We start from the raw sequence: 25,425 nt of genomic DNA on the forward strand, positions 1-25,425 counted from the left end.
CACAAACAGAAACTTTTCTATTAAAAATAATCTTTATTTGCATACTTTACACTTTGAGCTAAGATTAAACTCTTTGATTACAAAAATTAGGTCAGCCCCTGAAAACAGGATTATATTAATCATTCAGTAATATAAACCTGTAATAACTGGGGATGACACAAGGACATAAACATGTGAACTGTATAATGCTTAACAAAAAATGCAAGTTTGGGCGGGCTTGGTTTGTCTTTGCACTTATTTGACTCTCCCCCACCATGATCACTAAAGCGTCGTTGCTTCTGGTTTGCTGAGATGCTCCGCTGGACCTTCAGGTGAGCAGGGGACTGCAGGGTACTGTTGTTTAAGTCACTGCTGGGCCGGGACCTCTGACACAAGTTTCCACTGGATAACGATTCACCCCCTTCAAACTATAAGAAGAAGAAAGACGGCCAGCATTTTAAAACAAAAAAAGTTCACAGAACCAAAATACACTCTTGATTTTCCAATTTATTCCAAGTCATATAAGGAGCAATCAGAAATAAGAAACTAAAGTTTGGATACAGAACTGAAACTTGGCAAACAGGAAGGGAGAGGACCAGCTAGAACATCCTTCCACAAGAACATGTCATCTTCTGTTATCTTGAGCAAATGGCTTTGGGTCCTTCTGGGTCCAAATGAACAGCTTCCAATTCTTGAATGGTTATTATATACTAGCTGCCATGCTGGAGGACTTCCCTGGTGGCTCACATGGTAAAGGGTCTGCCTACAATATGGGAGACTGGGCTCGATCCCTGGGTCAGGAAGATCCCTTGGAGAAGGAAATGGCAACCCACTCCAGTACTCTTGCCTGGAAAATCCCATGGACTGAGGAGCCTGGTAGGCTACAGTACATGTGGTCGCAAAGAGTCGGACACAACTGAGCGACTTCACTCAGCTGCAAAGCTAAACTTTCTATATGTGTTACTTTCTTTAATCATTACAGCAAACCTATGATCTATTAACCTGCACTTTTTAGATGTAAAAGCCGAGGTTAAAAGATTCAAGAGACATCTTTGGGATTCAAACTCAGGTATAGTTGGGATTCAAACTTAGGATGAAACCTAAAATTTTTACTTCATACACACACACATTTTTTGTTTTGTTTGGCTTTCTCCACCACATTCACAGAACAAAAATGTAGTTTTTTGGCTGTGACTCAGAAATTATATCGTCTTAGAATTAATTAAGCATGGTAAACTGCGGATTGATACAGTATCCTCTCTGTAACACAAAAGTATTTTGTTGCCAGTAACTTCTGACTGAATCACTGGCTTTCCAATGGGAAATCTAATATGCAAAGTTGCTAATGATAAAGAGCAGAGTAATACTGATAATAAAAATTTTAAAAGACAACAGCTAACACAAAGGACATAGTAATGTGCCAGAAAGTGTTCTGAGGACTTGAGAAGTATTAATTCATTTAAACTCTTTAGGTAATGCTAAGAGGAAGGTACCATTCAGTTCAGTTCAGTCGCTCTGTCGTGTCCGACTCTTTGTGATCCCATGAACCGCAACACGCCAGGTCTCCCTGCCCATTATCAACTCCCGGAGTCCACCCAAACCCATGTCCATTGAGTCAGTGATGCCATGCAACCATGTCATCCTTTGTCATCCCCTCTCCTCCTGTCCTCAATCTTTCCTAGCATCAGGGTCTTTACAAATGAGTCAGCTCTTCGCATCAGGTGGCCAAAGTATTGGAGTTTCAGCTTCAGCATCAGTCCTTCCAATGAACACCCAGGACTGATCTCCTTTAGGATGCCATTACATCCTCATTTTATAGACTAGGAAACTGAAGCACAGAGAAATTAAGTAAATTGCCTAAGTCACACAGCTTGATAGTGGCCGTGCTAGGGTAGGGATGGGTGGGAGTTCAAACCCAATGATCCTGGTTCCAAAGCTCAGGCTCTTACTACTTATAGTAGTTTCACTAATTTATATCAATGCAATTCAAACTTCATTTTAATTCACACATGGGCTAGGTTGTATGCTTATAAAATTTAATAGGAAAACTGAAGATCTCAGGAGTAAAATCTAAAATTCAAGTAAAAACAGGGTTGAAGTCTTTAGAAATAATCATTTATACTATTTCCCACTTCATAAATTCTCTTGGCTTGGCTTCTCTGACACCACTGCCCCAGCTCTTATCATTTCTACTGAAGATCCCTTTCCTCCGCTATAACAGTACCTACCTGAGAGCATTAGCTGAATTTAAAAAGTGAAGTCCTTAAAACAGTTCCTGGCATATTCCTCTGATGACAACTCACAAATCTATTAATGCTATTCAACTCATTCCCTTCAGATCCAGATCTTTATACCCAAAAGACTACTGAACAGCTCCAAGAAACAGGAAGTTCAAATCCAACCAACAGAAGTTCAAGTTCAACCACCCCAAACTGAACAAGCCTCCCATCTTCCCCCTGAAATTCACTTTTCCTATCTTGACAAATAAGTCTTACAAAACCAGTCACCTACGCTACAAGTCTGAGGGTCCCTTATCTCTCATTTCCAACAGGTTATCAAACACTGTTAATTCTACCTCCTACCTGCCTTGGCTTGTTGTGGGTGTCTGTCCTCTTACATCCCAGAGTTTCCTGTGCACCTCTCCTCAGAGCATATCCCATACCGTACCACACTACGGACTGATTCCCTCCCCGCCACCCTGAGAGCACAGACCTTCTAATCTTTCTATTCCAGTATGTGGCATGATTTCTGGTACACAGCAGGTTCAATAAATGTCAGCTGAGTGTACTGATTCACTAACAGTTACTATCTACCTATAAATAGTTTAATCCTATTCTACAAAATGCCTCCCACCAACTGTCAAAGCTCTGGGCTATTCTTGACTCTCAATTTATACCTTTATTTTTGCTGGCCCAAAGGATCATTGCTTTTATGGTTCAATAACCACTGGCATAGTGACTTCTTTACTCTCTCTCTCCCTACTATAGATCTCGACTGGCCTTGAGAATTCCCGATTGATGTATAAAAACACTTGACACGCTACAAGGCAAAACATATCACAAAATGACCTTTTCCTGGGTTCCCACCGACATTTTGTTTTAAATGCTGTTACGTCCCTTTGTTTCAGTTACTGTATATTCTGTGCACCTGGAATAACCATGTTGCCTTTGGAAGGGCTCTTGCATTTGAAGGACCTGACTGAATGGGGCCTCTCAGAGCTAAGCAAGATACTATACCTACTCTTTCGAAACAGTCTCTTCGAGAAATAAGATTAGTTCATAACTTAGCACTGTGAATTTTGAATTCTAATAAATAAGAATGTTAGTGTTTTTATATTTTTTTCATACCACCTAGAATATATTTGCTAATCTATACTTAAGCTGTAACTTAGCTTAAAAAATAATTCACATTAGTCTGAAAAGGTGAAAAACTTACTTCAGGTGGTTTTCTACCTAGAAGAATGTAAGTAGCCATGACTTCATCATATTTCTGATTTATTAAGGCATCATTTATCTCATCTCGTATAAAACCCATGGTGATCATGATATCTAGAAATAAAAAAATGCAAAATTTCTGAAAACGAGTTTATTTCAGTAAACAAACCAACACAAATGGGCAAGTTTATCCACAATAGATACGAAAACTAAGTTCTAACATTTTAAAGTGTAACTTTAATATAAAAACTTCGGGACTACTAATATACAGATTCTGTGTAGTTAGATACTGTACATCCCCAATTTTTCAGGCAGAAACACGCTCATGAGTCAATATATTCCCGAGCCTACTCCATTTCTCTCTGCCCAGCACATTCTTGAGCTGAGTTCCTTCGTCCGGATAGACATAGTATCTGTCTGTGACATACACAGAATACCTTCTCTCTCTTCCAACACATACTCAGCCGCTCATGGAGCGGTTTCTCTCATCGCTTGACAAATTTGGTTTCTGAACTGTAGGCAGGTTGATTGTTTGGAAGGCTTGAATTCCACAGCTCTGATCCGATTTCTAACTCCCTCAAATGCTCCTCCTTTGCCGTTGTGCCCTCAAGCGAGACAGGAGCATGGCTGGGATGACTCAGTTAGGAGAACTGATGGCTCGAGAAGGAAGAGGGAGGGGGTTCCAAGCGGACACTGACTGGGTGTGGAGGTGGACCCTGCTGAGTCCGTGGGAAACCAAGAGGGGACCAAAGTGCACCTCTGCTCACTCAGTGCCTCTCTATTTTTGGTTAAAATACGTGCTATGTTTTGCTGATATTTATCAGTCTGAACAGTGCTCATTCTTAAATCAGTCATTCCTCTTTTAGGAACTGCTGAAAGAAAAGAATGAGGCTTATTTACATTGTTTCCATTTTTATATCACTGTTGCCAACAATTGTTTTAGATTATAATATATGAGAACAAAATAAGGAACCTGAATTTTGCAATGTTTAGTGGATATCTGCAGAAAGAAAAGATGATAACGCAAGCATTTTTCAAATAAAAACTCCTCCCCATTTACATTTTAAACACAATTTTGGTAGACTAAAGGACTCTGACTTTTAGCCTAGGGACAGCACCTCTCACAAAACTTAAACGCTTACCTATTCTTTTTGTGTCATTAAAATCTGGTTCAGGCTCAGCATATGGCTTTAGTTCTTCTTCTTCATGACCAACATTCATCCACCGATCTTTCATTATTTGCTAGGAAATAAACTCTACATTATGTTTGGCCAATCAGGACATTCAACCACTTATATTAGCTCTTTTTTTAGTATATGTGAAATCTGCTAGTTTAATCAACAAGAATCATGTGACATTTTCAAACCAAAGTTACTGTTTCTAGTTTAATTAGCAGGCCAACAGAAGGTAGAGGCCTGAGACATACTTGTATTAATATATCTTATGACAACTATACCCATCATCCTGCACACTCACCAAATGAACTGACTCAAAATACACTGCCTGCTGCCTATGTTCCTCTAAAAGGAGTATTTTCACATTTGAAAATTTTAACACAAAAACCTACTGATTTTAACTTCTGCTTCGTATATTTATAGTTAAGAATAATGAAGAGATTTTTCTCCTGGTCTTCTACCAAATATATACCGTGCTGATTTTAAAATCAACTGCTATATTTTAAAATCCTCACTAAAACATTAGGAAAGAAGAGATCATAGGAGATGGAAATCAGAGTTAGTCAATGACGATAGCTTAGAGAATATGGGAAGAGAGGACAGTTAAGATTTAAGTCTTGAACTAGGAATTATTAAGAATCAGTGTGAAAACAGGCACTGGTATGAATTACCAGAGTCAAATTTAAGCCAACACTCAAACACCAGTCAACCCTGGGCTGTTAAAAGGCAACCTGGGAGAGGCAGTCTATGGAACGAGGAAACTATTGGCAAACCATATATCACATAAGAGGTTAATATGCAGAACATATAAACAACTTCTACAACTCAATAACAACAAAAAAATGCGCAAAAAAAAAATGGGTAAAGGACCTGTATAGGTATGTCTCCAAAGAATATATACAAGTAGCCAATAAGCATATGATAAGAGGCTCAACATTACTGATCATCAGGGAAATCAAAATCACAGTGAGATATCACCTCATATCTGTTAGGATGACAACTGTCAAAAAAAAAAGAAAACAAGTGCTGGTGAGAATATGAAGAAACTGAAAGCCTTGTGCACGGCTGGTGTGACTGTAAAATGGTATTGTTACTACGGTAAACAGTACAGAGGCTCCTTAATATACTAAAAACGGAACAACTATCTGATCCGGCAATCCCACTTCTAGGTATATGTCCAAAATAACTGAAAACAGGATCGTGAAGAGATATTTCATACCCATGTTCACTGCAACATTATTCACAATAGCCAAGATGTAGAAAGAATCTAAATGTCTGATGGATGGATAAAATGTGATAGGCACATACAGTGAAGTGTTCATCTTAGAAAAGAAGGGGATTCTGCCATATGCTATAATGGGGATGAACTCTGAGGACACTGTTAAGAAAAATTAGCCAATCACAGGAAAACAAACACTGCATGATTCTACTTATATAAAGGATCTTCTTATAAGATCCGTTAAATAAAGGATCTACTTATATAAAGGAAGGTTTTAAATAAAACTCATAGAAACAGGAAATAGAACATTGTTTGCCTGCATTAGGAGGAAGGAGCAATAGGGAGCTATTGTTCAATGGCAAATACACTGCACTAGACCAGGTGAACAAACTAATCCATTTCAGATTTCATTTGAGATACCTCAACATAAGAAACAAGAGGACAAACAAGACTCCAAAACTGAAGAAAGTTTACTTTAGCCATCACTGCCAGTGAACAGAGGACTACTTGCTGAGAAACTCTAGCAAAATAATGGACACAGATGAATTATAAAGAATTAAACAAATTTATTTTGGGGGGCTCCAAAATCACTGCAGATGCTGATTGCAGTCATGAAATTAAAAGACGCGTACTCCTTGGAAGGAAAGTTATGACCAACCTAGACAGCATATTAAAAAGCAGAGACATTACTTTGCCAACCAAGGTCCGTCTAGTCAAAACTATGGTTTTTCCAGTGGTCATGTATGGATGTGAGAGTTGGACTGTGAAGAAAGCTGATCGCCGAAGAATTGATGCTTTTGAACTGTGGTGTTGGAGAAGACTCTTCAGAGTCCCTTGGACTGCAAGGAGATCCAACCAGTCCATTCTAAAGGAGATCAGTCCTGGGTGTTCACTAGAAGGACTGATGCTAAAGCTGAAACTCCAATACTTTGGCCACCACATGCAAAGAGTTGACTCACTGGAAAAGACTCTGATGCTGGGAGGGATTGGGGGCAGGAGGAGAAGGGGACGACAGAGAATGAGATGGCTGGATGGCATCGCCGACTCGATGGACGTGAGTTTGAGTGAACTCCGGGAGTTGGTGATGGAAGGGAGGCCTGGCGTGCTGTGATTCATGGGGTCGCAAAGAGTTGGACAACTGAGCAACTGAACTGAACTGAATAGAAAAAAAAAAAAAACCCTACACATAGGTCCACACATTAAAAGACTATGGACTTTAGATTGGCCAGATGAAAATAATTTTTCTTAAATCATTTTAGCCTTTATAAAGCATACCCCATAAGCACCCGAATTTGTACTCAGAAATTTTCATTTCAAAAATGGTTATTATTATTGTTTTTTGCTTTAGTATCACTTGTACTAGGCAGACACAAGCAAGATTTTTTAAATTATCTTAGCTGAAAAAGATGTTAAAGGTAGAAAAATACTTCTTGAGGACTAAAAATGACAGAAAAAGCAGTAAGGAAGGGTTTTGCTTTAGGCTCAAACTGTTATTATTTTAAACATTTTGGTTAAGGACTGGAAAAATTAAAGAAAATATACAAAGATGAGACAGCAGAAGTGTTTTTCGGCTTCTTTCTAAAAAAAAAAAATTCAGACATACCAATATTCTAATAAATAGGGGGAAAAAAAAAACAGTGCACAGCATGAAACACAAATCCTTTTAAAATGATGTGTGATCCTGTCTCTCCCATTATGATCCCAATTAGGAAGAGCTGAAAGCATTCATATATTCAGCCTAAGAAAGCTATATAACTATTTAGATCTAGAAACCACCAAAGGTCAAGCAAGGATAATATAAAATCAATTTCATTAATTTTGTTCTCATGGAGCATTAAGGCACATAACTTATAAGGCCCTAAGAAATACACAGTCATATCTAAGAAGCAACAGGAAGGTGTGTAAGTTAAATAAGAAGTTTAATAAGACAATAAGCAGATTATTTGAATCAAGATTCTTTAAATCAAATTTTAATATTAGCAAATTATATAGTCAGGAAAGACTAGAGTTTACTCAATAATTTATGATACTCAAATAACACTGAAAAAAAAAACATCAAGTTCCATTAAAAAAATGGGATTTGGGAAATATTTCATATCAAAATGTACAAAGTTCATATAAGTCTACAAAGCTGATTAACCAGACTCCTTCAGTCAAGCAGTTAAAGGGACACAGAGAGCTTAGACATGAAGAAGCACCCTTAACCTATTCATTAAAAACACTGAGTATTATCTCTAATGAAAGAAATACAAATTAAGGTGATTATGACTCTATTACTATCATAAAGACATCAATTACTAGAAATTATTCTATCCAATACAGAGGCAAACTGTGGAGAACAGATACCCTCAAGTGCTTTAGGTCACATACAATCTTTTAGCAATGATACACAGGACCTAGCAGATTGCTTATACCTTCTGACTCAGTAACTATGAGCTTGGAGTATTAATTTAAGCATATATCCCAAAGGAAAAAAGTTTATCACATTAATTTTAGCAAAAACAATGAAAACAGTTCAAATATGCAACAAGCAAGAAAACAGTTAAACTTTGATACATAAAGGGAAGGAGGTCATTCTCATGATAAAGGAAAGAGTACAAACTATAAACGTTTAAGTTAAAAAAAGAATGCAATATGACATGAAAACATTACTGTATAAAAATGTTTATATACTGCAGACTGGTGTTTTGAAAATGGCTGTTTTTAAAAGTTCATAGATTTATTTTAATTGCAAAGTTGACAATAAAGTTCATATGAAAATAAAAGTGAAGACTAATACAATTTTTAACATCATTGCTATTTCTAAGGGAGTTTCTTAAGATTTGGTATAAGAAATCTTTTATTTAAATTGGTATCAAGTTTCTCTGGAAAGTCAGTTCTGGGAATTGTGAAGCACAACAGTCTTTGTATAGTGGTATCTGCAATACTATGGTAGCATTTCCAATGTAGACTCATGGTTCTATAGCTGGAAAACACAGTTTTGATAAGCTGAAACAGGAGGTTCCAGGCTATACTCAAATACATCAAGTTGAACTTCTGATGAGCAAATGTTTTCATAATAATAATTTTGATTTTTAATTCTACTCAGAGAATTCTAATACTGTAATCCTTCACATTTTAATGTTAAGGATAAAAGAGTTAAATATTTGGCTATTATTGTACATGCATTATCGTTAAGACATCAAGTACATCTTATCAACTGTACGCAGAGATTTTAACATCTATTCCCCTTATATAATTTTTGTTGGTCTTTTTGCTCTGCTGATTAGCTGAGCTGATGCCTCAACTCTGGAGATTTATTAAGTGACACGCACATAAATTTGACTCCAGTGATAAAAATGGGTCACAAAGCAGGATTAAGAGAAGTTTTTGTCCCTATAAAATTTTAGAACTGATGAGTATCCACAATTTTAACTATTTCACTTAATTTTCTATTATAATGGTTGAAAGTTAAGTTTAAAAGAGCAGTAATATGAAAGTGGGCTTTTTTAAAGCATAGATTTATCTATTAAAACATTATTAACATGTCAATTGACCCCCAAAGGAAAAAAAAACAGAAAAAAATTATAGGAAGGAACTAATCACATTTAAACAAATAATTCAGTAAAAAACATCTGATGACTGATTCATTGATATAAAGCATTTAAATTCCGAGTGGCAGTCACCATCCCTTAACTTCCATCCACATATACTGTATCTTTCAGTGAAAAGTACTGTGGTAATAAAGTTACAAAGCCCAAACTAACCTGAGAGCTCTGTACACAGGGATGGCTCACTATAAGGCTGCCTCCTAACCAGCATGGAGTCCGTGTCAGAAAGCCCCATTGCTACACTAAAAAAGTACAGTTTAAATGAGGTTAATTCTCTGAATTTTCTACCTTATCTATTAAGGCAAATAAATGAAGACAAAAAAGTACTAGAGAACAATACACGCTGAATCTCTGGAATTACTTTAGTACAGGTGAAAATATTCTTAAAAGCAGATGGCCAAAATACTTAATAAGTTGTTCAGATTACAGCACCAGAAGGAAAAAATGCTAGACCTTTTTGGTTACATGAGCCTCCGACATCAGTGGGTGCAATATACTTAATACTTTTATAATAGCACCTATTATTATAAATATCTCACATATATTGAATGTTAGGCAACAAAACAGTATGGTAAGAAATGAAGTACCTGTTTCCAACATGCTCTAGTTATTAAATATATCAAATTTTTTGTACTGATGTTGAGAGGGTTCTACTGAAGTTTCTACTATCAGATACAGTCATGGAGTATTCACTGGATTCAAATTTCACTATCTTCTTTCATCCTTGAAATATTTGTACTTCCCAAATACAAGGTTAGTTTTCCTTCTTCTTCAACTAAGTAAATCTTATCCCTATTTTGATGTTGTTTCAATACTTCATTGCAGGATGAAGAAGAAATAAGAGTCTCTAGAGAAACCCACTGCACAACTTTTGAGTAGTGAAAGCATCATGTGACTTTCTCTAGCTTGAACAAAAGACAGATGAGATGATCTGGCAATTTTCCTAAAAAAACACGGGTCAGTTCCTCGAATATTTTAATTGTCCAACTTTAAATATAGGATGGAAAAAATTACTTACTTCTAAGCTGCCTCTCTTAATTGGATTCAGCACTAATAATTTCTTCAAAAGGTTTTCACAGTCTGTGGACATATAGAAGGGAATACGGTACTTCCCTCGTAAGACCCGCTCCCGCAGTTCCTTAGAAAGCAAAAGAAAGCATTTACTACTGGCTGATGAAATCATCGTGATTGGGGATAGAACATTAATATCGAATTTAGCCAATACCTTTAAATTCTGGCCATCAAAAGGCAAGGAGCCACTGACTAACGTGTAGAGAATGACGCCGAGGCTCCACACGTCCACTTCAGGCCCATCGTACTTCTTCCCTTGGAAAAGCTCAGGAGCGGCATAAGGCGGGCTTCCACAAAATGTGTCCAACTTGTTCCCAACTGTAAATTCATTACTAAAACCAAAGTCAGCAATTTTAATATTCATATCAGCATCAAGGAGAAGGTTTTCAGCCTAAGAAGAAAATAATAAAAAGGACAATGTAAAGAGCCTACATAAAATAAAATGTTCATTATAATTGTTCATATCTTAAACATGTATTGTTGTCTCTTTTTAAGATTATGTGAATTTTTTTATTATTTAAAAACTTTTTCCAGGCTTCACTGAGGTATATGATTGACAATAAAAACGGAATATATTTAGGCTTTACAGTATTACTTTTTAAAAGGGTATACAAAGTGATAATTTAATAAACCTGTACATTGTAAAATGATTACCATAATCTAGTTAATTAACACATCTATTACCTCACAGTTACTTTTTAAAAATTTGTTATTAATTCTTATTGGAGTTTAGTTGCTTTACAGTTCTGTGTTAGCTTCTGCTGTACACAAAATGAATCATTTATACGCACACGTGTATCTGCTCTTTTCTGGATTTCCGCCCCATTTAGGTCACCACAGCGCACATTAGGGTTCTCTGTGCTATACAGTAGGTCCTCTTTAGTTATCTATTTTACACATAATAGTGTATATATGTCAGTCTCAATCTCCCAATTTCTTGTCTTTCATTTTCAAATACAACATCAAACTGAGAAGCCCAGTAGAGTACTTCAACATCTAATTTTTCAGAATTACATCTATATAGGACTGAATTTTAACACTATCACTTCATGGCAAATAGATGGCATATAAAAATGGAAACAGTGACAGACTTTATTTTCTTGGACTGCAAAATCACTGCAGATGGTGACTGCAGCCATGAAAGTAAAAGACGCCTGGAAGAAAAGCTATGACCAACCTAGAGAGCATATTAAAAAGCAGAGACATCGCTTTGTCAACAAAGGTCTATATAATCAAAGCTATGGTTTTTCCAGTAATCATGGACAGATGTGAGAGTTGGACCACAGAGAAGGCTGAGTGCTGAAGAACTGATGCTTTCAACCTGTGGTGCTGGAGAAGACTCTTGAGAGGCCCTTGGACTATAAGGAGATCCAACCAGTCAATCCTAAAGGAAATAAACTCTGACTATTCACTGGACGGACTGATGCTAAAGCTGAAATTCCAATACTTTGGCCACCTGATGCAAAGAACTGACTCACTGGAAAAGACCCTGATGCTGGGAAAGACTGAAGACAGGAGGAGAAGGGGATGACAGAGGATGAGATGGTTGAATAGCATCGCTGACTCAATGGTCATGAGTTTGAGTAAGCTCCAGGAGTTGATGATGGACAGGAAGCCTGGTGTGATGGACAGGAAGCCTGGCGTGCTGCAGTCCATGGGGTTGCAAAGAGTCAGACATGACTGAACGACTGAAGAACAACGACAAGACTGAATTTTAACACTATATAGGAAGGTTTCATTTATATGCATATATGTAACTGTTTGGGCTTCCCAGGTGGTGCTAGTGGCTGCTAGAACCCACTTGCCAATGCAGGAGATGTAAGAGACACAGGTTCAATCCCTGGGTCGGGAAGATCCCCTGGAGGAGAGCATGGCAAGCTACTCCAGTATCCTTGCCTGGAGAATCCCATGGACAGAGAAGCCTGACCTGGCAGGCTACAGTTCATAGGGATGCAAAGAGTTGGACATGACTGAAGCAACTTAGTATGCACGCATGTGTGTAACTGTTTAAGAAAGGTTATTTAAAAACTATTTTCTCCCAGAAGTAATTTTAAGCCTAATTTTCTTCCTTATGGTAAGAAACACCCTGGAATTGTACCTTAATATGACCTATTCTAAAGAACATAAGTCAACAAAACACTGATACACTATGGGGTTAAACCAACCAATTTACTTAATAGAGTATCACTGGTTAAAGCAAGTCAGAGGTTCCATGACTAATTAATTCATTCTTCATCCTCTCTTGCAAAATGCATCCTCAACAAAGTTCTATTCTTCCAGTAAAAGAAAACAATACAACATTAGCCTCCATTAGGTCTTATCTGTTTTAAGCCTCTTTTAAATTTTCTAAAACTAGATTATTTTACTGGAGGTTTATTACGGTAGAAAGAAGAGATTTCTCCCTATATTTTGAAAAAACGAGTTTTCTAAAATATTCCTGAATCAGAAACATTTAATGAAAAACATTTAAAGGTACCTTTTATACATGCAAGTAATTCAATAAAGGACTTGGTTTTGTACATGTTTGTTTCATTCTATGCTAAACTGACAGACTAACAAAGTCATCACTTAGTTTGTAGCTGTGTATTATCAGGTTACAAAAAGGAGCAAAATTTGACTAAAATAAATCCAGAGTTCTCTACACCACTTAAGGGTCCAACAGTCAGCAGAGCTCATCACTCAGCCCATCATATGTCTCTTCCTTCCCTTACCTCTTTCTTTTCTTAAGGAATATTGGTTTGGGATATTTGTTTTCATCCTGTTTTAGGAAATAAAGATACAGATGATATCCAAAATATACAAAAAATGTGGTATATTTTAATAGCACACAGATTTGGAAGATTTATATTAGATCATAATATTATGGATTGTGTGACAAAACCAGGTTACTTTGATGTTCTGATTTAAGGGTCTGGTGATTGTATATTTCTGTGACATTCTGGGAGCAAGCTAGACTTAGCTCAGTCTCTCTAAAGATGTCTGGATAGACAGCAAAGTACCCAAGGCTGCCCAAGAAGAGGAGAGCTAGAGAGGGTTTTGAGGTTTCCTCCCAAGTGCATACAGGAAACTCCCTCCACAGGACTGGAGAAGAAACACAAGGTGATGAATGGTTTTTTTTGCAGATATATTCCATTTAAGAAACGAGACAACAAACTAGGAGTTAAACACACAGGCAGGGAAATAAATAGCTCTCTTCTTTCTCTTTCTTTGCAGCAGTGATTTCCCTTAAAATAGCTGAGGAAGGAAACTGAGAAATAGAAATATCTGAAGCAGGAGAAACTCTATAACCTCAGAAAAATAGAGCAAAATACAGTGTTAGACTTCAAACAACTATTTAGGACAGTATATTCAAATATAACACAAATTACTGCTAGTAACTGACATAGGCAATGGGAAAAGAAGTTTAAAAAAAAAAGACTCCTAGATAAGGAACATGCAAATTAAATTTGGAAAAATAGAGAAAAAGGGAAAAAAAAACTTTTTTAGACAAGGAACTTTTCAATTTTATTTAAAAAAAAATCAATTTGGCCTCAACCATTTCTTTCTTTTTAAAAAATTATTTTTAATAAAAAAAACAAAATTAAAGAGAAATATCAATAGACCTCAGATATGCAGATGACACCACCCTTATGGCAGAAAGTGATGAAGAACTAAAGAGCCTCTTGATGAAAGCGAAAGAGGAGAGTGGAAAAGTTGGCTTAAAGCTCAACATTCAGAAAGCTAAGATCATGGCTTCTGGTCCCATCACTTCATGGGAAATAGATGAGGAAACAGTGGAAACAGTGGCTGACTTTATTTTTCTGGGCTCCAAAATCACTGCAGATGGTGATTGCAGCCATGAAATTAAGAGATGCTTACTCCTTGGAAGGAAAGTTATGACCAACCTAGATAGCATATTCAGAGAAGGCAATAGCAAGCCACTCCAGTACTCTTGCCTAGACAATCCCATGGATGGAGGAGCCTGGTAGGCTGCAGTCCATGGGGTTGCTACGAGTCAGACATGACTGAGCGACTTCACTTTCACTTTTCACTTTCACACATTGGAGAAGGAAATGGCAACCCACTCCAGTGTTCTTGCCTGGAGAATCCCAGGGACGGGGGAGCCTGGTGGACTGCCGTCTATGGGGTCACACACAGTCGGACACGACTGAAGTGACTTAGCAGCAGCAGCAGCAGATAGCATATTAAAAAGCAGAGACATTACTTTGCCAACAAAGGTCCGTTTAGTCAAGGCTATGGTTTTACCAGTGGTCATGTATGGATGTTAGAGTTGGACTATAAAGAAAGCTGAGCACCGAAGAATTGATGCTTTTGAACTGTGGTGCTGGAGAAGACTTTTGAGAGTCCCTTGGACTGCAAGGAGATACAACCAGTCCATCCTAAAGGAGATCAGTCCTGGGTGTTTATTGGAAGGACTGATGCTGAAGCTGAAACTCCAATACTTTGGCCACCTGATGTGAAGAGCTGACTCATTGGAAAAGACTCTGATGCTGGGAAAGATTGAGAGCAGGAGGAGAAGGGGACGATAGAGGATGAGATGGCTGGATGCCATCACCGATTCAAAGGACACGGGTTTGGGTGAACTCTGGGAGTTGGTGATGGACAGGGAGGCCTGGCATACTGCGGTTCATGGGGTCGCAGAGTCAGACATGACTGAGCGACTGAACTGAACATGATAATTTGATATACATACACATAGTGAAATGATTACTAAAGTTAATTAACATATTTCCTCGCAGTTACCTTTTTTTGGGTGTTAATGATGGGAACACCTGAAATCTACTCTCTAAGCAAACTTCCAGTACTTAATACAGTATTATTAACTTTTGGAGGGTGGGGCCATACTGCACAGCATATGAGATCTTAGTTCCCTGACTAGGGATCCAACCTGTGCCCCTTGCATTGGAACCTTGGAGTTTTAACCACTGGACCACCAGGGAAGTTACCAATTATTAACTTTTTGGATTATATATCAAAAGCTCAGGCAACCAAAGCAAACATAAATAAGTGAGACTATATCAAACTAAAAAGCTTCTGCACAGCAAAGGAAACCATCAACAAAATGAAAAGAAAACATACAGAATGGGGGAAAATATTTGCAAACCACATATCTGAAAGGAGTTAATATTTAAAATATGTAAGAAACTCATGTGACTCAATAATCAAAAAACCAAACAACCAGATTAAAAAATTGGCAAAACATCTACATAGACATTTTACAAAAGAAGACATACAGTCAACAGGTATATGAAAAGTTGCTCAACATCACTAATCATCAGAGAAATGCAAATCAAAACCACAGTGAGGTATTATCTCATAACTTGATAGCTATATGAAAGAAAATAAAAGATAAGTGTTGTCAATAATGTGAGGAACCAGAACACTGTGTTCTGTTAGGAGGGCTGTAAATCGGTACAGCCATTCTACAAAACAGTACAGCGGTTCTTCAAAAGCTGAAAAACTACAACTACCACATGATCCAGCCAGCTGTCTTCTTGGTCTACCTGAAGAAAATGAAATCAGTTCCTCCAAGAGGTTATCTGCCCTCCCATGCTCTTTGCCGCCATCATTTCTTGACTATCGCACATAACCTAAAGTATGCTTTTTTCCTGTATGCAGGTCAGGAAGCAACAGTCAGAACTGGACATGGAACAACAGACTGGTTCCAAATAGGAAAAGGAGTGCGTCAAGGCTGTATATTGTCACCTTGCTTATTTAACTTATATGCAGAGTACATCATGAGGAACGCTGGGCTGGAAGAAGCACAAGCTGGAATCAAGATTGCCGGGAGAAATATCAATAATCTTAGATATACTGATGACACTACCCTTATGGCAGAAAGTGAAGAGGAACTCAAAAGCCTCTTGATGAAAGTGAAAGAGGAGAGTGAAAAGGTTGGCTTGAAGCTCAACATTCAGAAAACTAAGATCATGGCATCTGGTCCCATCACTTCATGGGAAATAGATGGGGAAACAGTGGAAACAGTGTCAGACTTTATTTTTTTGGGCTCCAAAATCACTGCAGATGCTGATTGCAGCCATGAAATTAAAAGACGCTTGCTCCTTGGAAGGAAAGTTATGACCAACCTTGATAGTATATTAAAAAGCAGAGACATTACTTTGCCAACCAAGGTCCGTCTAGTCAAGGCAATGGTTTTTCCCGTGGTCATGTATGGATGTGAGAGTTGGACTGTGAAGAAAGCTGATCGCCAAAGAATTGATGCTTTTGAACTGTGGTGTTGGAGAAGACTCTTGAGAGTCCCTTGTACCGCAAGGAGATCCAACCAGTCCATTCTAAGGGAGATCGATTCTGGGTGTTCATTGGAAGGACTGATGCTAAAGCTGAAACTGCAATACTTTGGCCACCTCATGCGACGAGTTGACTCACTGGAAAAGACTCTGATGCTGGGAAAGGTTGGGGGCGGGAGGAGAAGGGGACGACCGAGGAGGAGGTGGCTGGATGGCATCACTGACTCTGTGGACATGAGTTTGAGTGAACTCCGGGAGTTGGTGATGGACAGGGAGGCCTGGCGTGCTGTGATTCATGGGGTAGCGGAGAGTCGGACACGACTGAGCGACTGAACTGAACTGAACTGAAAGTATGCTAGTTTATACTAATCACATGCATTTGATATCCATAGCAGTAGTAGTGTTAGTCGCTCGGTTGTGTCTGACCCTTTTGAGACCCCATGCACTGTAGTCTGCCAAGGTCCTCTGTCCATGGGATTCTGGACAAGAATACTGGAGCAGGTAGCCATTGCCTTCTCCAGGGGATCTTCCTAAATCAGGGATCAAACCCGGGCCCTCCTGCATTGCAGGCATATTCTTTACCAACTCAGCCACCAGGGATTCATAAAAACATTTAAAATTTTCCTAATATTTCTCTGAATTTCAATGTAAGGATGAGCACTGGCTCTTACATCAGACAAACCTGGATTTGTACCCTGACCTTGCTTCTGATGGAATGGGGCCTCAGGCATTTTTAATTAGGGACAAAGTTACACATTTATGTATTAAGAGAAGCTAATTAACAGAATCAAATCCTCTTAACCTTTAATGCTAGATAACCTCTCAACTGAATTTTCACTTGCTCAGTGAAAATACTGCACTTTAAGAAAATATCCCTATGATTTATGTCAGAGTGTTTTGCCTCGGTTCTCTTCTAGGAGTTTTATGGTGTCATGCCTTGTATTTACATCTTTAAACCACTTGGAGTTTGTTTTTGTATATGGTGTGAGACAGTGGTCTAATTTCATCGACTTAAATGTAGCTGTCAAGCTTTCCCAACAACACTTGATAAAGAGACTGTCTTTTCTCCACTGTATACTCTTGCCTCCTTTGTCTTTGCCATAGATTAATTGATTGTAGGTGTGTGGGTTTATTTCTGGGCTCTTGATTCTGTTTCACTGATCTACGTGTCTGCTTTTATGCCAAATCTAAGCTGTTTTGATTACTGTAACTTTGTGGTATCATCAGAAGTCTGGGAGGGCTGTGCCTCCAGCTTTGCTCTTTGTTCTCAAGATTGCTTTGGCAATTCTAGGTCTTCTGTAGTACCATATAAATTTCAGGATTATTTGTTTTAGTTCTGTGAAAACTGTCATGGAAGTTTTCATAGGAATTACGTTACATTTGTAGATTGCTTTGGGGAGTGTGGCATTTCACCAATATTAATTCTTCCAATCCAAGAGTATGGGGTATCTTTCCATTTCTTTGGATCATCTTCAATTTCCTTTATCAATATTTTACAGTTTTCAGTGTTATAGGGGCATATAGGTCTTTTACCTCCTTAGTTAAGTTTATTCTCCCAGGCAAAAGATATAAAAGCAAAAATAAATAAAATAAAAGGTACCTAATCAAACTTCAAAGCTCTTGCACAGCAAAGGAAACTATGAACAAAACGAAGAGAGTCAAGGAATAGGGGAAACTATTTGCAAATTTTTAAACTTTTTATTAACAAGGGGTTAATATTCAAAATATATCAACAGCTCATACAACTCAATATACAAAAAAACAACAGGCCAATCAAAAAATGGAGAGACAACCTAAATAGTCACTTCTCCAAAGAAGACATACACGATGGCCAACAGGCACATGAAAAGATGCTCAACACTGCTAATTATTAGGAAAATGTATATAAATGTATATCAAAAGCACAATGAGGTTATCACTTCACCATGCACAGAATAGCTATCATCAAAAAGACTACAATTAATAAATGCTTAAAAGGGTGTGAAGAAAAAAGAACCCTCCTACACTGTTGGTGGAGATGTAAACTGGTGCATCGGCTATGGAGAGAGTAAGCAGGTTCCTTAAAAAACTAAAAAATAGAGCTACCGCATTACCCAGCAATCCCACTCTTGGGCATATATCCAAAACACACGAAAACTCAATTTGAAAAGATACACACACACCAGTGTTCATAACAGCACTATTTACAACAGCCAAGATACAGAAACAAGCCATGTGCCCATCAACAGATAACTGGCTTAAGATGATGATGCAGGGTGTGTGTGTGTGTCTATGTGTCTGTGTGTCTCTGTGTGTACATGCACAATGGAATATTACTTCACCATAAAAAGGATCGAAATAATGCCATTTGCAGCAATATGGATGGACTAGAGAATATCATACAAAGTGAAGTAAGTCAGACAAAGAAACACAAATATTATATAATATCATTTATATGTGGAATCTAAAAATAATACAAACGAATCTATATACAAAATAGAAACAGACTCACAGACACAGAAAACAAACTTATGGTTACCAAAGGTTGAAAAGGAAGCAGGGAGGGATAAATTAGGAGTATGGGATTCAGTTCAGTTCAGTCGCTCAGTCATGTCCGACTCTTTGCAACCCCATGAATCACAGCACACCAGGCCTCCCTGTCCGTCACCAACTCCCCAAGTTCACTTAAACTCATGTCCATCGAGTCGGTGATGCCATCAAGCCATCTCATTCTCTGTGGTCCCCATCTCCTCCCACCCCCAATCCCTCCTAGCATCAGACTCTTTTCCAGTGAGTCAACTCGTCGCATGAGGTGGCCAAAGTATTGGAGTTTCAGCTTTAGTATCAGTCCTTCCAATGAATACCCAGGACTGATCTCCTTTAGGATGGACTGGTTGGATCTCCTTGCAGTCCAAGGGACTCTCATAAAATAGATAAGCAAAAAGGATTTACTGTATAGCAGAGAACTACATTCAATATCTTGTAATAACCTATAATGGAAAAGAACCTGAAAAAAATATATGTATAATATATAACTGAATCACTGTACACTTGAAACTAACATAATACTGTAAACCAACTATACTTCAATTTAAAAAAAAAGAAAGAAAATACTGTCTTTTATAAAAAGCTGCTGTAAAAAATGAAATAAAAACTAATTTTCTTCTATAATGTCTGGCACAATCATGCAATCAAAAAAATAGCTCTAACAGTATCAAATATCTGTTAATAATAAGAAATTTTTGTTATAAAACCAGTTGCTTACCTTAAGATCACGGTGAACAATGCACTTTTGATGACAATACTGTACAGCAGATACAATCTGAAATAAATATTTGGATAAAAGATTCAAAATTATTATAGTAAAAGCATCCATTTTTCCCAATTATTATTCCAATTAGAGAAGTTACTAGCTTGGATTTCAAAGTTACATTTAGTAATTTCACTGCTCCTTTAGTTCAGAAAACCATACGTACTAAAGTGATGAAATTTTCACTTTTAAATTCAGACAATGTGGAAAAGTAGTGTTATCGTGCTAAAATATACTATTTATCAGAGTGCATGAAGATTTTTCCTATAGGTTGTTATATTTCTCTGTTTACACAATCAAATGTATACTTCATAGTTTTGGGTCAAATGGTTTACTCCACTGTTGGAATAAGAATTTTCACAAACATGAATCAGCATTTCAAGATAGTTGGCTCAAGTTCGAAATGCAAAACTCTATATTAGGAATTACATTAAATGTGCTCACGGCATGTTTCTCAGGGAGGTCAACTGACTTAAGAATTTATCAACAGGGCATTTAGCAATACTGTATTTTTGTCTGTTCATATATTACAAAGCAAAGGGAAAATTTTTGAGCCTTAAAAGGAAACCTAATTTTCAAAAGAAAAGGGATAAAAATGAAATTTAATTTTAAACCTGTCACTAATTCAGCTGGGCAAAGTATTCTGCCCTTGAAACTAGATTCTACATGCAGTCTTAATTTTTATTACCTAGGGCTCTTTGGGGATAAGTGCTGAACAGGAAAGAGCCCAATGGCTTAAGGGCCAAAGATTCAAGTGAGAAAAAGGTTATAAGCAATTCTATGATAGTTATATACTTTTATTACATAAAATACAGTAATGGAAACTATCTGGTAGCAATCAGGTAAGAGTTACTTTGTACATATACGTATGGCCATTTTAGCACAGCAGAACATTCAGGTCTGCGGAGTCAGTTAAATGTAAACACAGTCTGAATGTTGAGTATTGGTTAGGCATTTACAAATGGGGACAGAAATGAGATTTTTAAAAATCTAAAGGTGATGTGAAGTATGACCACGCTAATAAGATATTGGTTAGAAAAAAAAAAAACTTCAAAGTAGTACAAGTGAAGCTGATATTTCAGTATTATAAAATTATTCTAATGTATATTAAAATGGTTCAAAGACAGAGAAGACATGAATTCAAAACAAAATCAACATACAATGAGTAAGATGCAATTCTATTAAAGTCAGTTTGATCCAATAGTTTATTGAGTACCTGCTATGTGCAAGAAAATGTGCTAGTTCAAGGGGAACACAAAAATGAACATTACATGTGCACCCTGCCCTTAAGGAGTTTACAGTCTGATTAGGAGGAAAAAATATGTACATACGTAACTATATATAAAACAAGGCAGAATCATAGAAGCAGAGGTAAAAAGCAGCGAGGGGATCATAAAGAATAATTTCCAGTTGGTAGGTGATACTAACATTTGACCTAAGCCAACATGAAGGACAGAAATATTTTAAAATGTGGAGGCTTGGGGATGGGGATGTAGAGGGTAAGGGGGTGAAATGCTATCTGAAAAGTAGGTTGGAAAAAGGTAATATTGGGAGTTAAACCTGGATAGACAAGTTGGTAAAAGTCTCTGAATTCCAAACTAAGCAGGTGCTACAGAACCATGAAATGTTTTTGAGCAGAACAACTGTGAATGACTATAATCAATTTGAAGTGTGAGTCCCCCAAATACAGCAGAACCCTACAAGTAATATGTAGCATTCATTTTCTTAAGCAATATGCTTCAAATCATAATATCGAATTTTTACCAAAATGTTAGTTAAGAGATAAACATTTATATGTAAATATTAATTCAACTTACTGAATATATTATATAGGCCATAGGACGTTCATACTATAAGGCTATTTTTGTATCATAGATGACAGAGCTTTGCTGATAACATTATGTTTTTCAAGTCACCTTCTCTTGATACAGTAAAGAAGGCATTCTACAGATAATGATTTGGTTACCAAACATAAACTTCACCTTAGACAGGAGAGTTTCTATGAAAGCAGTTCTATAGGCACCTCTGGAATAAAAATCTCCTGCCTCTTAAAGACTTAAGAAGGGAAAGATAATTTATAATACCACCAAACTCATCTAGCAGGATACAATTTCTACAATGAAAGAAGCTCTGGCTTCTGACTCACTCACTGTAAGAATACCCATCCCATCCACAAATCCAAGTTTTACTGCATTAATCTACGGTCAGACCCTCCCATCTCAAAACCTTCTGTACCTCCACAAATGCAATGTATGAACCTCTTTATGATCCTTTTGTTACAGATCTCAAAAACATGACTGACAATCAGTCCTGCACTGACCCTAAGACAAGACATGTCAATGTTTTGCCATGAGGTGCAATTGTGGGGTTTGCTTTGCAATTATTTATAAGTGGGTCAGGAATTCCCAAGCTTCAAGTCGTAGCCTTGATATTGGAGAGCTGAATCAACATTATGATTTTCTTGTAGGCCTTCAGCTCTTAAGGGAATGCAGAGGTACTGTAGGAGCAATAGCTGCTAAATTGGTCCTGAACTGTCATAGTGTCTTTGCTATACTTCATGGTAGAGTCAAGGACATACATGTATAGGTGTGTATATACCCTTACTAATATAGTATATTCCCCCTCACTGTTAAATTCTTAAAAGTAATTACATGAAATACAAAGCAAATAAAAATAAAATAAATATACATTAGCTAGAGTTTTAATTAAACCTATAAAGAAAAATAAACAGCAAAAATAAATATAAAAACAAAAACAATTTTTGACAAATAACTACAAAATTGTGTATGTTTTCACTGCTTTTAAAAATGTGAGTTGGTTACCTATTTAATTTGGGGGAACACATATAGATAGTAAAATACATTTAATATTTATAATAGAGAATTATTTTTTAAACTTCCATTGTTTTACATTTTAAATAGAATTCATTTCATATTCAACCTCTGATCTCATTTCAAAGTAATCCAGATTTCATTAAAAAAAAAAAAAGAGCCACTTAATAATCACTTGGATCTTTATGAAAATATCTGTGTCCCAGCCTCATATCCTGCTCACACCTGTCAGTAAAGATGAGTAAGACCTTTAAAACAGCAGGCATTTTCACCTTTTCTAGTTCCATATAGTACCCAGTACATTTTTCAACCACAGTATGTTTTTAATAATAAATAAATAAAACCAACCAACTAAAAAGAAGAGTAAGCAGTGACAGTCCTTCAAATACCGATTTACATTTCAATGGAAATATCTAATGTCAATTGGAATTTTCTTCCTAGTTGGCTACTACAGCTAGAGTGACTGAGATGGAGAGAACGACGACATATGAAGTGATGATTGTAGTTCTTTACTTAAGTAAACCCGGACTTGCAACCCAACGTAGAAAAGAATTTGACAGTATGTGGCTGATCACTGTCCAGCTTCTCAATGTTGCTTCCTCATTACCAGCTGTCTTTAGATTCGGCTATTTTAAGTCAAATGCTTCTAAGATCCATTTCAAATATAATAAATGGCTGTATATATCTTTGGTCTAAAGCATTTTAAATATCGTGTTCCAAAAAGTAATGATTCTGTGAGATATTAATAATAGATGTTTCCCAAAATAAACTCACTCCATGATTAATTCGGAGAGTGCTATGTCAAAAAATTTGTCAAAAAGGTATTTTCCTCCCATCTTATTCAGGACTTCTATAATTGCTTATATGTTAACATATATATAAAAATCTCACAGTGGAACATTTCATATTAGTATGACCCAATCTTACTGATTACAGGATCACTTTAATTGCAGAATCATGCTTACAGAAGAGATACTGAACTATTTTTAAGTGAGTATTTTAAATTCACTAAGGCAAAGTTTGGCATATAGTAAGTTATCATAAATTTTATGAACAACTTATAATTTATTAATCTGGCATTGCTACAGTAATTTTTAAAGTATGCTAATTTTAATTACTTCATTCCTAAAGATTAGAAACAAAAGCTTAGATGAACTTAAATTGCTTTTTCTTATTTTATCTTTTATGTAACAAATCATAATCAAGTCGACCTGGAAATACCAATATCTTACCATATTCTTCACACTGGCAAGGTTCCTTCCCTACTCGACTAAATAAAATTGATCATAGTCTTTAAACCTACAAAAATAGGAGTTCCAAAAGCAAGATATCTTTAATTACTTAAAAAAATACAAAAACCTTTTTAAACAGTACACGTTATGTTGTACATATAAAGGTATAATATTTAATAATAATTCCTAGATAAATATTTAAGTATTTATTTTCTATCTCACTCTAAGTGTCTGTTTCCAAGACTATCAAAGAGTTATTAATAAGAGTCTCAACTATAAACATTTTACTATTTATGATAATCTAAAAATAACCAATTATAACTATTTTACAAATTTCTTTTTCAGTTTTCCATCTTAAAAAAGAAAGTATGAATTTTTCTTTTTAAAGTACCATGTACTCTGAATTCTGGTTTGTGATACTGTCCATTGTACATCACTAAAAATATCAGCAAAACAAAGTTGAAAACTACTTTCCATACCTGCCTAAATTTTGCACGGGCCTCTTTTTCTTTCATTCTTCCATGGGCAACTAAGTAATCAAATACTTCACCTGAATCAGAAAGGTAAAGCAGGCAGTAAAATATACACAGATTTTCAGTTAACAATATATGCAATGTCAAGTTTTTGCCTTGTTTTTAAAGAAGCTTTTGGCCCACACTTTTCTGACAGTTCTACATAAATTAAAACTATTACATGATAGAAAAAAAGGGAAAAAGACATATAAAACCAAATATTGGTAGCAGCTTATGAATCAGCAAAACTCCTTTAATAAAAAAATCATAAAAACATTAAGAAAACTTTCTTTCTTCTTTCCAGTACTATGTGAAAATACAGTCAACTCTTTATTATCCATTCAAATAAAGGGAAGCCACAGCATGGGCAACCAAAAATTACATTTGGCTCTGGATTTGGGGCTTACATTTCAAATAAAATACCAAAAGTCATATTATGTTGGCTCACTCTCTTAAAGTCTACTGATCATTTAATCCTGGTCAAATTCCACCTCTCTATCTCCATCCACACTGATTTCATTCTTATCCTTCATATTTTGATCATGTTCATTCTCATGATACTCATTTCACCTGCACTGGCACTTAACTCCTTCCTATACAGAATGGAACCATCCTTGTGTGCCTCTCCTATTTCCCTAGAGGAGCCGCAACCTTCTTGAATGCTGTCATCACAGCCATACTTTACCTGCATGCCCATCCCCATGACAGGACACAAAGTGGATAAACAATACATATTTGTTGAAATAATTGAAAGATACTCGAAACTGTAAACATTTTCTAATAGATCCTTTACATGTAAGTTTTTTCATTTTTCTCTAATTAATAATAATAAACCTAACATTCAG

At 36.5% G+C, this 25,425-nt stretch overlaps 1 protein-coding gene across 4 annotated transcripts in view; it reads right to left on the reverse strand.

The window, feature by feature from the left end:
• Nucleotides 1-25,425, reverse strand: part of MARK1 (microtubule affinity regulating kinase 1) — a 131,209-nt gene that overhangs the window by 17,863 nt on the left and 87,921 nt on the right. For all 4 annotated transcript variants that reach the window (XM_055419870.2, XM_055419871.2, XM_055419869.2 and 1 more), the window contains exons 6-12: nucleotides 24,548-24,618; nucleotides 19,961-20,017; nucleotides 10,623-10,859; nucleotides 10,416-10,535; nucleotides 4,556-4,655; nucleotides 3,415-3,527; nucleotides 254-407 (exon numbers count right to left, since the gene is read on the reverse strand). In XM_055419870.2, the coding sequence (XP_055275845.1) occupies nucleotides 254-407; nucleotides 3,415-3,527; nucleotides 4,556-4,655; nucleotides 10,416-10,535; nucleotides 10,623-10,859; nucleotides 19,961-20,017; nucleotides 24,548-24,618 (852 nt within the window). The remainder of the gene's footprint in view (nucleotides 1-253; nucleotides 408-3,414; nucleotides 3,528-4,555; nucleotides 4,656-10,415; nucleotides 10,536-10,622; nucleotides 10,860-19,960; nucleotides 20,018-24,547; nucleotides 24,619-25,425) is intronic.

Source organism: Moschus berezovskii, chromosome 17, assembly GCF_049115385.1.
Source record: "Moschus berezovskii isolate FMDL1 chromosome 17, NW_MosBer_1.0, whole genome shotgun sequence".
In the NCBI taxonomy this organism is placed as follows: domain Eukaryota; kingdom Metazoa; phylum Chordata; class Mammalia; order Artiodactyla; family Moschidae; genus Moschus; species Moschus berezovskii.